General features: G+C 46.0%; 1 protein-coding gene across 1 annotated transcript; it reads left to right on the top strand.

The window, feature by feature from the left end:
* Nucleotides 1-868: 868 nt before the first annotated feature.
* On the top strand, nucleotides 869-11,268 carry TMEM207 (transmembrane protein 207). The gene is made up of 6 exons (XM_027787315.2): nucleotides 869-899; nucleotides 6,788-6,888; nucleotides 8,726-8,763; nucleotides 9,185-9,229; nucleotides 9,675-9,814; nucleotides 10,793-11,268. The coding sequence occupies exons 1-6, from the start codon at nucleotides 869-871 to the stop codon at nucleotides 10,939-10,941; spliced, it is 504 nt and encodes a 167-aa protein (XP_027643116.1). The 3' UTR covers nucleotides 10,942-11,268.
* Nucleotides 11,269-13,601: the final 2,333 nt, after the last annotated feature.

Consider the following 13,601-nt stretch of genomic DNA (forward strand, 5'->3'; position numbering starts at 1 on the left):
TAGGGGGGAAATTATGGGAGCAGAAGCAGGAGTCAGTGGGCAAATGAAAGAGTGAGTTTTAAGGGACATGTTAAAAGAAAGAAGTGTGACAGAGCCTGGCTGTTAGAATGTGTTGAATTTAAATATAAGAGTGTGTTCTTCAGACATGTAATCAGGGGAAGATATAAAACTGGGAGATTAAGTCAAACTGTAAAGCTGGTCGGGGAATTTGCAAGGTGAGAGGGAGAAAGGGCTATGCTAAGTATGCCTCTCATATTATTGGTAATCCCTGTCTGCCCTGGAAGAATCCCCCATCTCTCTCCATTTGTTTATACGTGCAGCAAACTCCTGCAGAGCAGGGAGGAAGATGCAGGCTCTCTCCATCTGGTCTTCCAGCCAGCATTTTTCACCCCGGTGGCAGCTTGGAGAGGAGGTGAGCCGAGCTGGGTGGCTGGAGGGCAGCCTGGCTGTGCTATGGGGCTCTGGAGCAGATGTGGAGCGGGAGCAAACCCAGAGGAGCCTCATTGTTTCATCCCTACCCTAGTCCCACCCGTGCTGCTGCAGCATGCTTGGGGACCCCAAGGCAGGTGGGTACACAGCATCAATTCACCATGTTCCCAGGCAGAGCATTTGACTTTTTACCTGTCACAAAAGGAAAGTTAGAGACAGCCTGCTGTGCTGTTTCTTGAAGCTGTAAGTGCTGATACAAGCCCTCCCTGATGCTGGGTACAGAGGCGTTTGGCTGCAGCCTGTCCTGAGCTGACTCTGCCTGCAAGAAATGAGGGTCTGAAATCACTGCTTCCCCCTGCCTGAAGCCCAGGTGGGCTGGCGGTGCTTGACAGGGGACAGGCTGCACCTGGGGCTGCCAGCAATTCAAAATAAACCCATAATGGGCAACTGGCAAGCATTCAAGATGCAAGGTAAGGCTTTAAGCCGTCAACTTTGGCAACAGTCAGGAGCTATTTGGAAAATCTGAGGAAGCTTTAGGCTGAAATGTTAGCAGGTGCCTTCACTTAAGGGCACAGCACGTTGAGTCTTTGAGGTCTGGGTGTTGCAGGAGGCACCAAGAGATGTGTATGTGTCCCTGTGGGCCCTCTCGCAGAGCTCACCCCCAGACCATGGGGCTTCTTAGCAAAATAGCGTGTGTGCCAGCTGATAATGGCCAGCAGCATGGTGTATTTCAGCATTCATTGCTAAGTGGTTCTGCCTGGAAAATTGACTTGAAAATGTGTTTCAGGATGTGCCAGATATTCTCATGCTAATTTCTCAGCCAAAACCTCCCATGTGGTGTCCAATGTGATATCAGTAACTCAAAGGCAGGGGAAAATGAAGCCTCTATCTGCTTTCAAGCAATTTATTCTCCTTTTGTCTTTTTACATCCAGCAGCTAAGTAAATTACAGGGATTAAAATACAAAAGACATTTAATTTTTTAACTGTAATTTCTTAGCTCCTGGCAACAGAGTGACGAAAAAGAAGAGAAATTAAGAAAAAGAATTAAACGCCAAATATAATTTCTAATGATTAAAATACAAATACAATTTTAACTGATTAAAAGTGAGAGGACCTGTTTGAGCACAAAGAAACAGCAGCAGGCTTCAGGATTCAAGTAGCTGTAATCAGCTTCAATTTCACATTAAAAAAAACCAAAGGGAAAATTTCTGCTGGTGATTACTTTGACTGTATTTCTGGTGTACTTCATCCTTCTCTTTAGTCAAGCTGCTTTTAATTTTATCAGCTTCATTCTTAATTCTGCTTTTCTGTTCCTCAAGTCTCAAGGGTTATCCAGCCCTTTGAACTGATTTCTGACATGCTCTGTGGGAGGCATGGTGCCTATCTGGAGAGCTTGTGAGATGAAAGGTCTCTTACACTCTTTTCCCAGGTGGGCTGTAATACACAGAAGTTCGTGGTTACGTGGGAAGTCAGTGACAGAGCTGGGAATTATATCAAGTCCTAATGTCCGAACCAGAAATAAGAGAAGCGAAACTCCTATTTAGTCCTCAGGTGCAGTAGATCTTAAAATGTAATTCTGAGCTCTGAATTCTCCCATAAAACCAAACAACTGCTAGGCTTAGCCCAAATCCTGTTATTTTGACACCTTATTTTTTTAGCCTCCAACTTAGGTTTTCAAAACAAAACTCAAACTAGGGTGGGGGGAAGGGGAAACCACTTCTCTAAATTCTTTCAGCTTCTCATTGCCCCACCACAACACAGCTCTCTGTAAAACACTGCACGCTGTTTGCTGTTTTCAATCATGAAAGCAGTCAGTACCAAAACCATCGGCACAGACAAGAGGCTTTCTGGAAAGGTGCACTTCTCAAAGGTGCTTTCCCCTGTGAATTCCAGAGCAAGAAAGCTCCTGCCTAAATCCTTTAATGTATGCTTAGTATTTCAGTCATTGCAGTATTTATTTCAGGTGTTCGTTACAGGTTTGGAACAGGGGTATTTGGACGATTCACAGCAATTTCTCATAACAGTTCAGTAGAATTTATACTTTGGATAGTTTTAAAGTTTTAACTTCCTGTGAATGTGTGATTTAAGGGTTTGAGGACTCTGTGAGCACCTATGCGTTGAAGACAGTTTTTAGTAGTTCTCAGTCTGGGATATGCATGAGCGTATAGGAGAAATCCCTGTTACGAATAACTAATCTAAAAGGAGATTACTTTTCCTGTAGATTTCTGCCAGGCAAAAGGTTTCACTGAGCTCACTCTCTGCTGGATTTTCCCTACTGATACACCAAGACAAACAAAAGGGCTCTCTGGACCATCCAGAACAGTGGAGGTAGATGCAGTTGCCTCAGATCTGAGGGTGACCTGTAAAGCCTTGCTCCTGGGGAGGATGCAGCAGAACAATGTCATTCTTGTTTGCACTCATTTAAATCAGTGCCCGGAGTCTTTCCTTCCCCACTGTGCAGCACGTCCCCCGCACAGGCTCACAAAGGGCTGTATTCATCAGTGAGCAGCAACTAGTTATAATCCTTTTGAAAGACAACAGGCTGTGCCAGCTCTACCAAGGCTTGTTTTAGAGTTCATCCTTCCTCGCTCACGCAAGCCTGGGGCTGTGTTGGCTGACTCCTGTGCATGCGGATGGGTTTGAGGGTCTAAGGACCAACTGGGGTGGTTTCCATGGAGTGGGAAAGGACTCCCTGGGTCAGCAACTCGCATTGAAGTGTTTACATCCCCTGTGGGAGCTAGATGACTTCCATCCCAGGAGCCATTTGATTTTGCACCCACATTCTTCCTGCAGACAAGCTGCTGCACAACCTTGCTGCTCCGGATGGGGTGAACTTTCTTTGCTTTTCAAGCCTCAATTTATTCATGGCCAGTTTGCTCCCATTTGTTCCCATGCCAGCACTGGCCATTAGCTTAAATAGCTCTCCACAGCGCTGGATTTATTCATCTCAGTGTGTTTGTAGGGAGCAAGCAGCTCCTTGCAGCTTTCATTTTGTGAGGACAAGATTGAAGCTGCTTTAGTTCTGTTGCAGAGGCAATGCTCAGTCCTCAGTCTTCTGTATTACCCTGCTCTTCTCTGGGGCTGAGCTATATTTGCCTGCCCTGAGTCTTCCTCAGACAGTCTGGGAGAGATGATCACAGCCTGGCTGAGCCTAGGTGTTGAGGATGCAGCTGTAGCTACAGAAGCAAAGACTGAGCCAGCCGCGGCAGGTGAAGTCAAGGAGGGAGGGGAGAGCTCCCAGTGGACTTGGGTTAGAGGAAAAGTTAATTTTGGTGGTGCTGAGGAAACACTGACATAAAAAAAGCTAATGCATGCTTAATTAACACTCATTTGTCAACCTTAATGCAGAAAGCAGGGATGCCCTGCCTTTCCTTGTCTCCCACATCGCTCCTCTATGCATTCTTCATCCTGTCCCATGTCCTTCCCTGTGTCTGTCCCACCTCTTCTCCTGCCAGTGTCCTTCCTTGCTTTCTTTCCAGAAAAAGTCTTTCACAGTCCCGTTCTGAACTGTACTGGGAGGCTGGTCAGCAGTTAGGGAGGTGATTGCTTTCCCGAAAGTCATCCCCAGCAGCCACCAAATGCTCTGAAGGCAGCTAAGGAAGAGCTTTAAACAGGTTTAAACTGTTAGCTGTGCTTATGAGCTGCCTGGGGCTCTGTGTGGATTCCTGTTTGCCAGTGAATTCCCACCCACTTTCACCAAAATCCAGAGATCCCCAGGGTGTTGCCTGAAATTTTGGCAAAACAAAAGCATGACTGGAAATTGTTGTATGACACTCAAGCAAGCAAAGGCCATCACTTCTAGCGTACATACATACAAGAATGAGCTCAGTTCCTGAAATTTAGACCCGCTAATCTGACCTTGGCCCTGTCAGACTTGACAAGTTAAATTGGCTTCTCCCAGATTCTTCCTGTCTCCCAGTCTTGCATACCCTCTCATGAAGCCCGGCAAGGGCCAGCCCCCAGTGGAGGTGGTTTCTGTGGCAACTCTAAAAGTCACCCTTTGGATGGTCCTAGAACTGTAGATCTTCCTCCCATCGAAAGGACAAGGCACTTTAAGCAAAGAGTTAATGGACAATCATAAGTTGCTGTATGTTGCAGGGGTCTCTGTTGCTGCCTGGAAGATGCATTTGTCACCTAGCAACGATATAAGGTGATGAGGAAACAACAGATTTTTAATCTAATGGCCAACATCTACCAGAGAGCAGCCACCCAAGTCCACTGATGAGATGGATATAATTGATCGAGGAGGCAAGAGATACGAAACTTTTCATCGGTAAGTGGATGAGGAGGAGGGAGCAGAGGTTATCTTCATGTATGTATATGTGTGCATATATCTCCTTATCAGGGGGAATGACAAAAAGCCTAGAAAAATCCCTCAGACTGGAGGTAGCCCTTGGACACAGAGCTACCCAGAAGATGAGTGTCTTGGTATTGCAAAACCCCAAAGACAGCGGTGTCTCAGTAGGCAAGGAGTGGGCAGGAGGGCTCACAGCCCGCCATGGGTTTTGGTGCAGAGCTCCTCTGGGATTTTGGTGTCAGGTCTTGGCTGCCTTAGAGCAAGTGCTGGTGCTCTCTGTGACAGTCACATATTTGAGATGCTCAGTAGATCATGGACAAGGGGACTTCTGCTGAAGCAGCAGCTCTTTTCAGTATTGGGATCATGCCTGAAGCAAAAGACAGGGCTGCTGGTGGATCCCCTCTTAGCCAAGTCTCACTGCTTTTAACATCATTACCAAGAATACAAGGACAGGCTCCATGAATTGCCACCACTGCTGGAAACCTCTGTGTGGGACCAGCCAGCAGAAAACTCCAAAGTTTGCCTTGAGGAGTGGCAGAATTCAGTTCTTCCCCTTTTCTTCTAGAAACAGAACAGATACTCGGTGTTATTTTTCAGTACCAGGAGCTCATTGTGGTACCTGCCCCCCGAAATACCAGGGATGATCCATTCGGTAGCTCTAAATTGGAACTACCCTGGGTGCTGGCTTGAGGGAAGTAATTGTGAGAGGAAGAAATTGAAATTAGTTCACTGATGGATGATCTCTTTGAAGCCTGAAATTGTAAGAGTCACAAGGTTCCCAGCAAAGCTGTGCACATTTTTATACTGCAGGAGCTTTTTCTTTTAAGATAACAGCTAAGAAATTGGTTTGGCAATTTACTGTTGAGCAAAATTGAAAAGGATGGGTCTGAACCAGGACACCAACATGTCCAGACCATTTATTTTGTGTAGCACATGCACTTAGCACCATTATGAGAGATGGTTTCTGAGAGGGCATCGTTTCAGAGGCTTGCCTTTAATTAGTAGGGAGCTGAAAGTAAACATTTGAGAACACCAGGGTTTGGCTTGGGCTTATGCAAAACTTTAACAATAAATAACAAACCTAGGTTGAGTATGTGTATCAGAGTTCGTCAGACTTCTTGACCTTTTAGTTGAAGCAAAGCCACAGAGGTATATCTCAAGAGCAGCTTAGCTTTGCCAATCATTACTGAAGTAATGGCATCACAACGTAATGCTTAACTTCTGGGAGTGATGGCTAAACATATTCACGGCAACACCCTTTGTGTTAAATCTGGAAAAACCGCAGTTAATGGTTCATTTCAGCCACGGGCTGTAAACTTCAGTGACAATCTATTACTGACTGCCGAACAAATTGGGATCATCTGTTCTGTGGTGATCACAGCTATGGTACAAACCATCTTCCACCCGCTTTTAACTTGTCATCTGGATGTATCCATTAGGATCAAATCAGTCCTTATATTGTGCAATGAAATTTCGTATCCCTTAAGAGAACCACTGGGAATGTGTTATTATTTCAGATGCATTTCTCTAGCAAACCAAGCCCTGGCACCAGCATAACAGCAGTAGAGGTGCCGGTGGTCGTTGTCCCTGGCTGGGAAGAGTATTCTTCACCCTTGGTGCATGTTTGAGGTGGTAGGCACAGTGCATAGGAGGTGGTTGGACGTAGCTCTGTCTTTTGTGTAACGCCAGAATTGCAGCTGAAGGCAGTATGTAATGAAAGCATGGATTCAAAACACTGTCTCCAGTGATTCTTTATTTGTAGCAGGTCCTGTTAAATACAGCAGTGGGTTAATATGGAACTAAGCTTCAGCAACAGGAATTTGTGAACAGCTCTGAAAATACCAAAACAACTGCAAGGTGCTGACCTTAAACTAGTGTTCCTCTAACTTCCAGCAGCTGTTTGAGTGTGTCCATGCAAACCCAAATTAATTCCCTGGCTAGCAGTGATTTCTAAAGTGCGGAAAGCCATTGGGTAACGTGTCCTCTGGCTGAAGGCAGAATATGCAGGGAAGTTTTAAAAGCTCCAAATTACAGAGGGTAAAACGCTGTTGCAAACAAAGCTCTTCCCACGTTTCTGCTGCTAGTAATGTGGAGACCTGCAGCTTTGTGTTTCACTTCATGGATCATCGGAACTGGAGTTCTGTGTTTAACCTTCTTCCAGGTAACCAGACCCTTCACTGGGACCAGGCTGATTTTAGGGATTTTGTGGGGGGAAGATTTCAACTTTTATAGTTTAGTCATCAGCCCTTTTTATTTGAGGGGGGAGAGAATTTTTTGAGGACCTGATGAATTTGGAGAGGATTTAATGTTCACAACAATTCCAATTAATGCAGAGAAAACATGACCACCTTAATACTTTATTCTGTCTATGGCTATTGAAATGGCAGAGCATGGATCTTCAGCAGCATGGGTGGGCGTTTGGCTGCTTTGATAGATTACTGCCTCGTAACAGATGCACTTTGCTGCAGTTTAACTACACTAAGGTAGCTCTGCTGAGGTAGTTTGAAGGATGATAAAAGACGGTCCAGAGGCTGTCATTCAGCCATGAAGAATACTCAGGGTACACGTAATCACAGCAATCAGCTGTCTGGTTTTGACCTGTTATTCTAATAATCAGTTGAAGTGCAAAAAAAAAAAAAAGAAAAAATTTAAAATACTCTGCACCAGGGTACATGTGTGACATGGCAAATTAGCTCAGTTTTGAAAGGACACGTCTGGAAGAGTTGAAGCTTCTGTGCTTTTCTCTGTTCCTCATTTGGGTTTCAGCTGCTCATGAAATTTCATAGATAATGTTTTATATGAAAGACTTATTATACCTAAAAACCTCAAGTGAAACTAGGAACCAAAAGGCAGTGTGTGCACAGGATCAGACACGTTATAGAGATTTGTGGGGTGATTTCTTGCTGTTTAGAGTGACACAAGCTTTGCACAGCAAAATCCTTACAAAGAAGTCCTTTTAATTAGAGGTGTTGCATGACATCTCTCAATTATGTATAATTCATACAAATTCCTAATACAGAACAGAGCCTTCCGGTTTGGCTCAAAGAAAGTCAGAAACCACTGTGTTTTTGATATATGCAGAAGGAAATCCAAAGTAATGATTTACAAATTACATTCTAATAGCTTTCCCAAAGAAATAAATTTAAATTCTTCCATCTTGCTCTTTCTGCTTCCCAGTGTTACTGCAATTCTATACCTGATCCACAATTTTTTTTTATAGCAAAGTTGGGTAAGTGTTATATATATATATATATATATATATATATAAGACACATAACACAACTCAGCTAAAAATTATATTGAAGTTCATTCAATCATACTGATGAACCACTTTGGTTACTTTTTGCCCACATAATCTGAAACCAAGGATAAGATCAACAAGGCTTGCAAAAATAAACTTGCTTGAGTGGAGAGTAGAAAATATACCTGAAAAACAAGTTTCAGGTTCACATATTTGCAATACCTGAAACCTGACTCTGGGAATGATGCACCACTACTATCCAAAACCAGGAAAAAGCTGGGTAGAGCATACATCTGGTCAAAACAGCTCCAATTTACAGCTGCATTCACAATTAGCTACTGGAAAATGAGCTACAGACCAAGAATTTGATCACGGGACATTTTCAGCAGACATTTCTGAATAGCAAAGCCTAGTTCTGTAAACAGGTCTCTGACACCTGCTTGCGTTTCCCTGCTCTTGTCCTTCCCTCTTTCACATCAAAAGAAATGCTTTCCCCTTGGCCTAGCTTTCATCTGCCAACTATTGAATTTATTGAGCTCTCTGTGAAGTTATCCACAGGTTTCAATATGGGCTAGCTCACACCAGAGGTGCACAGAGGCAAGAGCTCAGCCAGAGGTCTGGTTTTCATCCCTGCAGGAACCAGCACCTGCATGGCTCTTCCCCTCTGACTTCCCACTCCAAGATCAGTAATTACGCTGATAAATTCTAAAAAAACAACAACACATATCTGCCCTCTCTGATTTATGTGTGTTTTCAGTTAGCAGACTCTGAGTCGGACTGTGAGCTTGGTGAGAGGTGAGTGTCAATCCCCCTTTTCTCACCTGTGGCTGCTCACACCCCGGGCTCTTTTGGGGATGCTGTGCTCCTGCCCAGCACACCAGCACGGCAGAGGAACAAGGGCTTCCAGGAAAGGGCTGTTCGGTTTTTCTTCCAAAAGAGGAAAGGGAGGCTGGCAGCCTTTTGGGGTTTCAGCAAAAACGCTGGTGGCGGGTGCCAGTGTTGAAAGGCAAACCAGTTGCACGCTGCCTCATACATCAGCTGCAGCTGCTCCCGTCTACATAGAGAAACTTTTAATAGAGCTCCCTTGATTGAGGAAAACTTCTCCATCCTCTGCTTACTGGTGATGCTTTTCTTTGTGTTGGTACACAACAGTGTGTTGTGTTGGTGCAGTCCCATTATGCTGGATTGAAGGTTAATTTTATTTTTCCCTTGCTAGGTGCATTGGGCAGAGCGATGAAAACCTTAGCATCTGGTATGTATGGTAAGTTTCAGATCTGTTTTAGAGGGAAAAACTGGCAAACAATATTCTTTGATGGATATATAGAGAGAAAGGCATTAAGAGAGACTGATAGCTAGAGAGCATTGCTCCTGGGCTGTCCCTGTTTTCTGTCTTTACTGACTAATGGGAATCATTTATCCCTATCCTCCTCACTGTACACTGACAACTGAGCTGGGCAAAAACAATGGATGATTTCAGGGAGAAATGTTTGAATTTCCAGCCAGCACTCGGTGCTGAGCACTCAGCACTGAGACATTGGTTTCCCGGGACTTTGATCATGTCCAGTACAGTGATGGGGAAACCGCAACATTTAACGGCTATTTGCAAAAGATGTTAATGAATATGTTAATTTGAAGATATGCAGCCATCTGTTGGTGCTGCCTGCAGATGGTGATGGTACTGTTCCTCCCTGCTGCCTCTGCCTCAGGTTCCTGATGTTGTTTTTCCTGGCCTTGCTCCTGTCCTGCGGGATCTGCTGCTGCCTGCAGTGCTGGCTGAAACGGCGGGGCTGCCTCCCCCACCGGCGCACCCTGGCCGTCTTCGCGCTCAGCAGCTCGGATGCCTTTGGTTAGTCCTCTCCCTGACTGCTGCAAGGTCCTGTTGGCCCCAGCAGGCTTCCCATGGCCCATCCATAGCCCAGTAAGGGGTGGCCAGGCTTCAGTGGGAGCCGGGCTGCAGCTGGGTGCTGTGTTTCTGGTGAGCAGTGGGGTGTCTGATTTGGGCATCTTGGGGGGATGTTTGGGACCACGAACTGGAGGGGCTTAAGCAGGCCACATCCGCTTTTCCCCAGCCATACCTTCAGCTGGACTCAGTGCTGTCCCTGTGTGTCTGTGTGTGCCAAAGGAACCTAGCTGGGGCTTGGCCAACGCTGGAGCTATGTGAGCCCTTCTCCTCTGTGCCAGGGCACTTAGCAGCCCAACATAGGTAGCCACAGGCACTGGCTTGGGTCAGGCCGCCCTTTCCAACACGTGACCTGCATTTCTCAGTCAGGCAAGACTGCACCGGTCTACCTGAGCCAGCCCAGCAGGCGGTTCGACTGGCTGATACACCCTGGGATCTGTCAAAAAGTTGTCTTGGTGTGTTCTCTTCATCACGGTAGCCACCCTCAGCATTCCCCAGGAGCACCCAGCCTTTTGAGGACTGGGCTATAATGACTGTGTGTAGTACCCAGCGCTGACCTGGAGTATTGCCAGCAGCATCAGCAGGCTGGGTCAGATAACAGTCCCTCCAAGAAGAATAAAGCTAATTCTGTCATTAGACTAAGCCCTTCCCAGGGGACGTATTGCCTGCTTTCTGGGTTGTCATGAACCGTGAGCATCTCCACAGGGAGGACCCACCCCGAACCCACCCAAAATTCCTCTGTTCTCATTTCTTGTATCTGGGGTTTGTGGTGAGAGGCCTTGTGATGCCATGCTTCAAAAATCACATCCATGCCTTTCTGGTTTCCAAGTGGTTTGGCAGCTCCTCCCAGGCTCACCCCTCTCACCCCCACACTTGCTCTTCATGCCTGTCTGCTGTACGGGTCTGGCTTTGCTTTTTCCCCAGCAAGCGAAGTGCCTCGGTGCCCGTTCTCTGGATCTCAGAGCCCCAGCATGGCTGCGGAGATGTCCTCCTCTCTTGCCCCACGGTTCAGCCTTGGCGGAACTGAGTTACCTCCATCCTATGAGGACATTATGAAGGAAAACAAGCTCTAGACACCACATGTTGGCCTTCTGCAATTCCAGTGGTTCATCAGAGATCTTTCATGATGCTACAGCAGTGTGAGATCAAATCAGCCCTTTCCACAGGTTGGCTGAGAGACTGAAAAGCAGCACATATTGCATCTGAACCAAAAAGGGGAGACTAAACGCAACATAATAAAGGCAAAAAACATGTGTTGAATCTACCACAGGAGCTCAGCTTGACATTTTGATAGGGCTCTGGATTTTGAGAAGCTCCCTCAAAGGCCTATCTGTATTCAGGGTTTCTGGCTCAGCCTCCGGATTTATCTCTCTCAGGCTGCTTGAGCTGGTGCAACCCCATGTGTTTTAGGACCACATGTTGATAAATGACTTGATAGTTACTTCTCAAAACTTGGTCTGCTTCTGTCACTCGGCAGGGTGCCAACAAACACCCTCTGGCAAAGTCATGTTGTTCTAATACATTGTAATGCAATCATGCCACTCTGCAATGAAGGATCGTTTGCCACATTTAAAATATTTAGCACAGCATATCAGATTTGTCTAGTGCAAAAGGCAGCAAATTTATGATCAGGGAAGGGAAAGCAGGAGATGGGGATTATGGGGGGAGTAGCAGCAGCAGGAGCTGGTTACAGAGCACGCAAAGAAAAGTGAGTTTGCTCATTTGAGCTATTCTTAATGTCATGGTGACTGTCCCCAGCTACTCTTGCCCTAGCATTGCAGACCTGCAGGCTTTGAATGGCCCAGGACCCACATGGCAGTTCCTCACAGACATGAATTATGGGGTTAGGTATTTGGTGCTTAGCTGAAAAAAATTATTAGGATTAAAAATGTCATTTTCTTTGAGGTGTCCACTGCAGACAGGATGGAAAGAGACTTCAAGAAGCCATCCAGACTCATACTCAAGCAGGATCAACTCTACATAAGCCATTCCTAGGAGGAATTAGCCTGCCTAGTTCTCAAATTACTGAGGAAAGATGTCGAATTTCCCCTTTAGCTGGATTCCAGATGAAAGCAAGATTATTTTTTTTTGTCATGGGCAGGTCACTGAAAGCTGCATTCAGCTTGGCTGACCTGTCTACCTCTGATCTCTCAGTGGCAAGAGCTGGGGGCTGTGGTCAGATCCCTCTTGGTGCAGAAGGTAAATGTCACACCTAGTACCATGCACCGCATGCCTGTGGAGCCACGAGCTCACAGCCAAAGTGGGCAGCTGGGTCTATCTTAGATACCCCAAAAGATTAGTGGAAGCCCACAGACTGCCTCGTGGAGCAGCTCCCCAGCTGTGGAGTGAGGTTTGTACCAGTTCCTCTGCTGAGGAAGGAAACTGGGAAGATAAATCCACTAAAGGTTATGAAGTGCCCACATATTCTCATAATGAGGCTATATAAGTACCTTTGCTAGATAAAGAATTATAGCATATTTTGAGAGACAAATTCTCTGCCAGCACCACTGCAAATTATCTCCATAAAATCTTATTTTAGAAGCAGCTTTAATGTTTGACTCTTGTGTGAAAGGAAATAAATGTTACTGTAGCAAAATGAATGTTTGTGCCAGCAGGCTAAAATATTACAGGGTTTGTTAATAAGGAAAATTAGCAAATACAGACTCAGCCAGTGGAGAAGTCGGCCAGTTCTTGAGTGTCCTTTCACTGGCTGACTTAGTAAGAATTGCAGGTAATCAGCACCTCTCAGGATGAGACCTTTTATACACATAACGGCTTTCACTACTCAACCCCTTCAATTTATGCCCTGAAGCAGGGGATTTGATTATGTTTGTCACTTCAGCTTGCATAGCCTGCCAGTGGGCATTAAATCAGCCATCACTTCCTTCCCACCTACACACTGCATTGGCTCCAGCGACCCCTTCGCGGAACTGAACTCCACAGGTTGTCTGCATTATACGCTGCATAACACATTACAGTCTCCCGCTTATTAATCGCTTGGCTCCGGATAAATTGCTGCCTTTAATTTCATTGAATGTCACCTTCTAATCAGATGGCTGGACAGGCTAACAAGCAAGGAGGGTTTTGGTTTCATCACCGCCATCACTCTGCATCCCCGTTTCACAAGGTCCAGCAAGCGGCACTCGTTGCTGTTGCCGAGGCGGTGGATCCTTCCCCAGCCACCCAACAGAGGGCAAGCGAAGCTTCCAGCAACGCGCCCAGGAGGCTGCTGCTCCTGCAGGAGCATTCCTGGGAACAGGTTTGTGTTTCCATGCTTAATAGTGTGTGCTCAAACGCGTTCAGCTTCATGTTTGGGGTGCTGGAGTTATTTACAAAAGGAAGAAAACTGTTACATCAAAATTGCATCGTGGCTTACGGTAAAGCAAGCTAGTGGCTGTCACAAAATCAGGCTCCAGCTGGAGTCACCAGTGTGGGAGAAGCCGTGTGCTGTGGTATTTCTGCAATGTGACAGGAGCCATGGGCACTTCCAAAAACTGCTGAAGACCAGGAGCCATCTCCAAAAAAAGAGGTTGGGCAGGATTGCTTAGGAGAGGGGCATAAACTGACCTCGCTGCTGGCTTACGTTGGGAAGGAGGGTACCCTGAGAGAGGCACTGCCTTGGTCCTTGGCTTCCTAATCACTGAAATGGAAAAAAGGATAGATTCCTTCCTTCTACAAATGTATTTGGGATGGCCCCACCGACCTACTGTTGTCTGAGCAAGCTGCTTCTCCC

Source organism: Falco peregrinus, chromosome 12 (assembly GCF_023634155.1).
Source record: "Falco peregrinus isolate bFalPer1 chromosome 12, bFalPer1.pri, whole genome shotgun sequence".
NCBI lineage: Eukaryota > Metazoa > Chordata > Aves > Falconiformes > Falconidae > Falco > Falco peregrinus.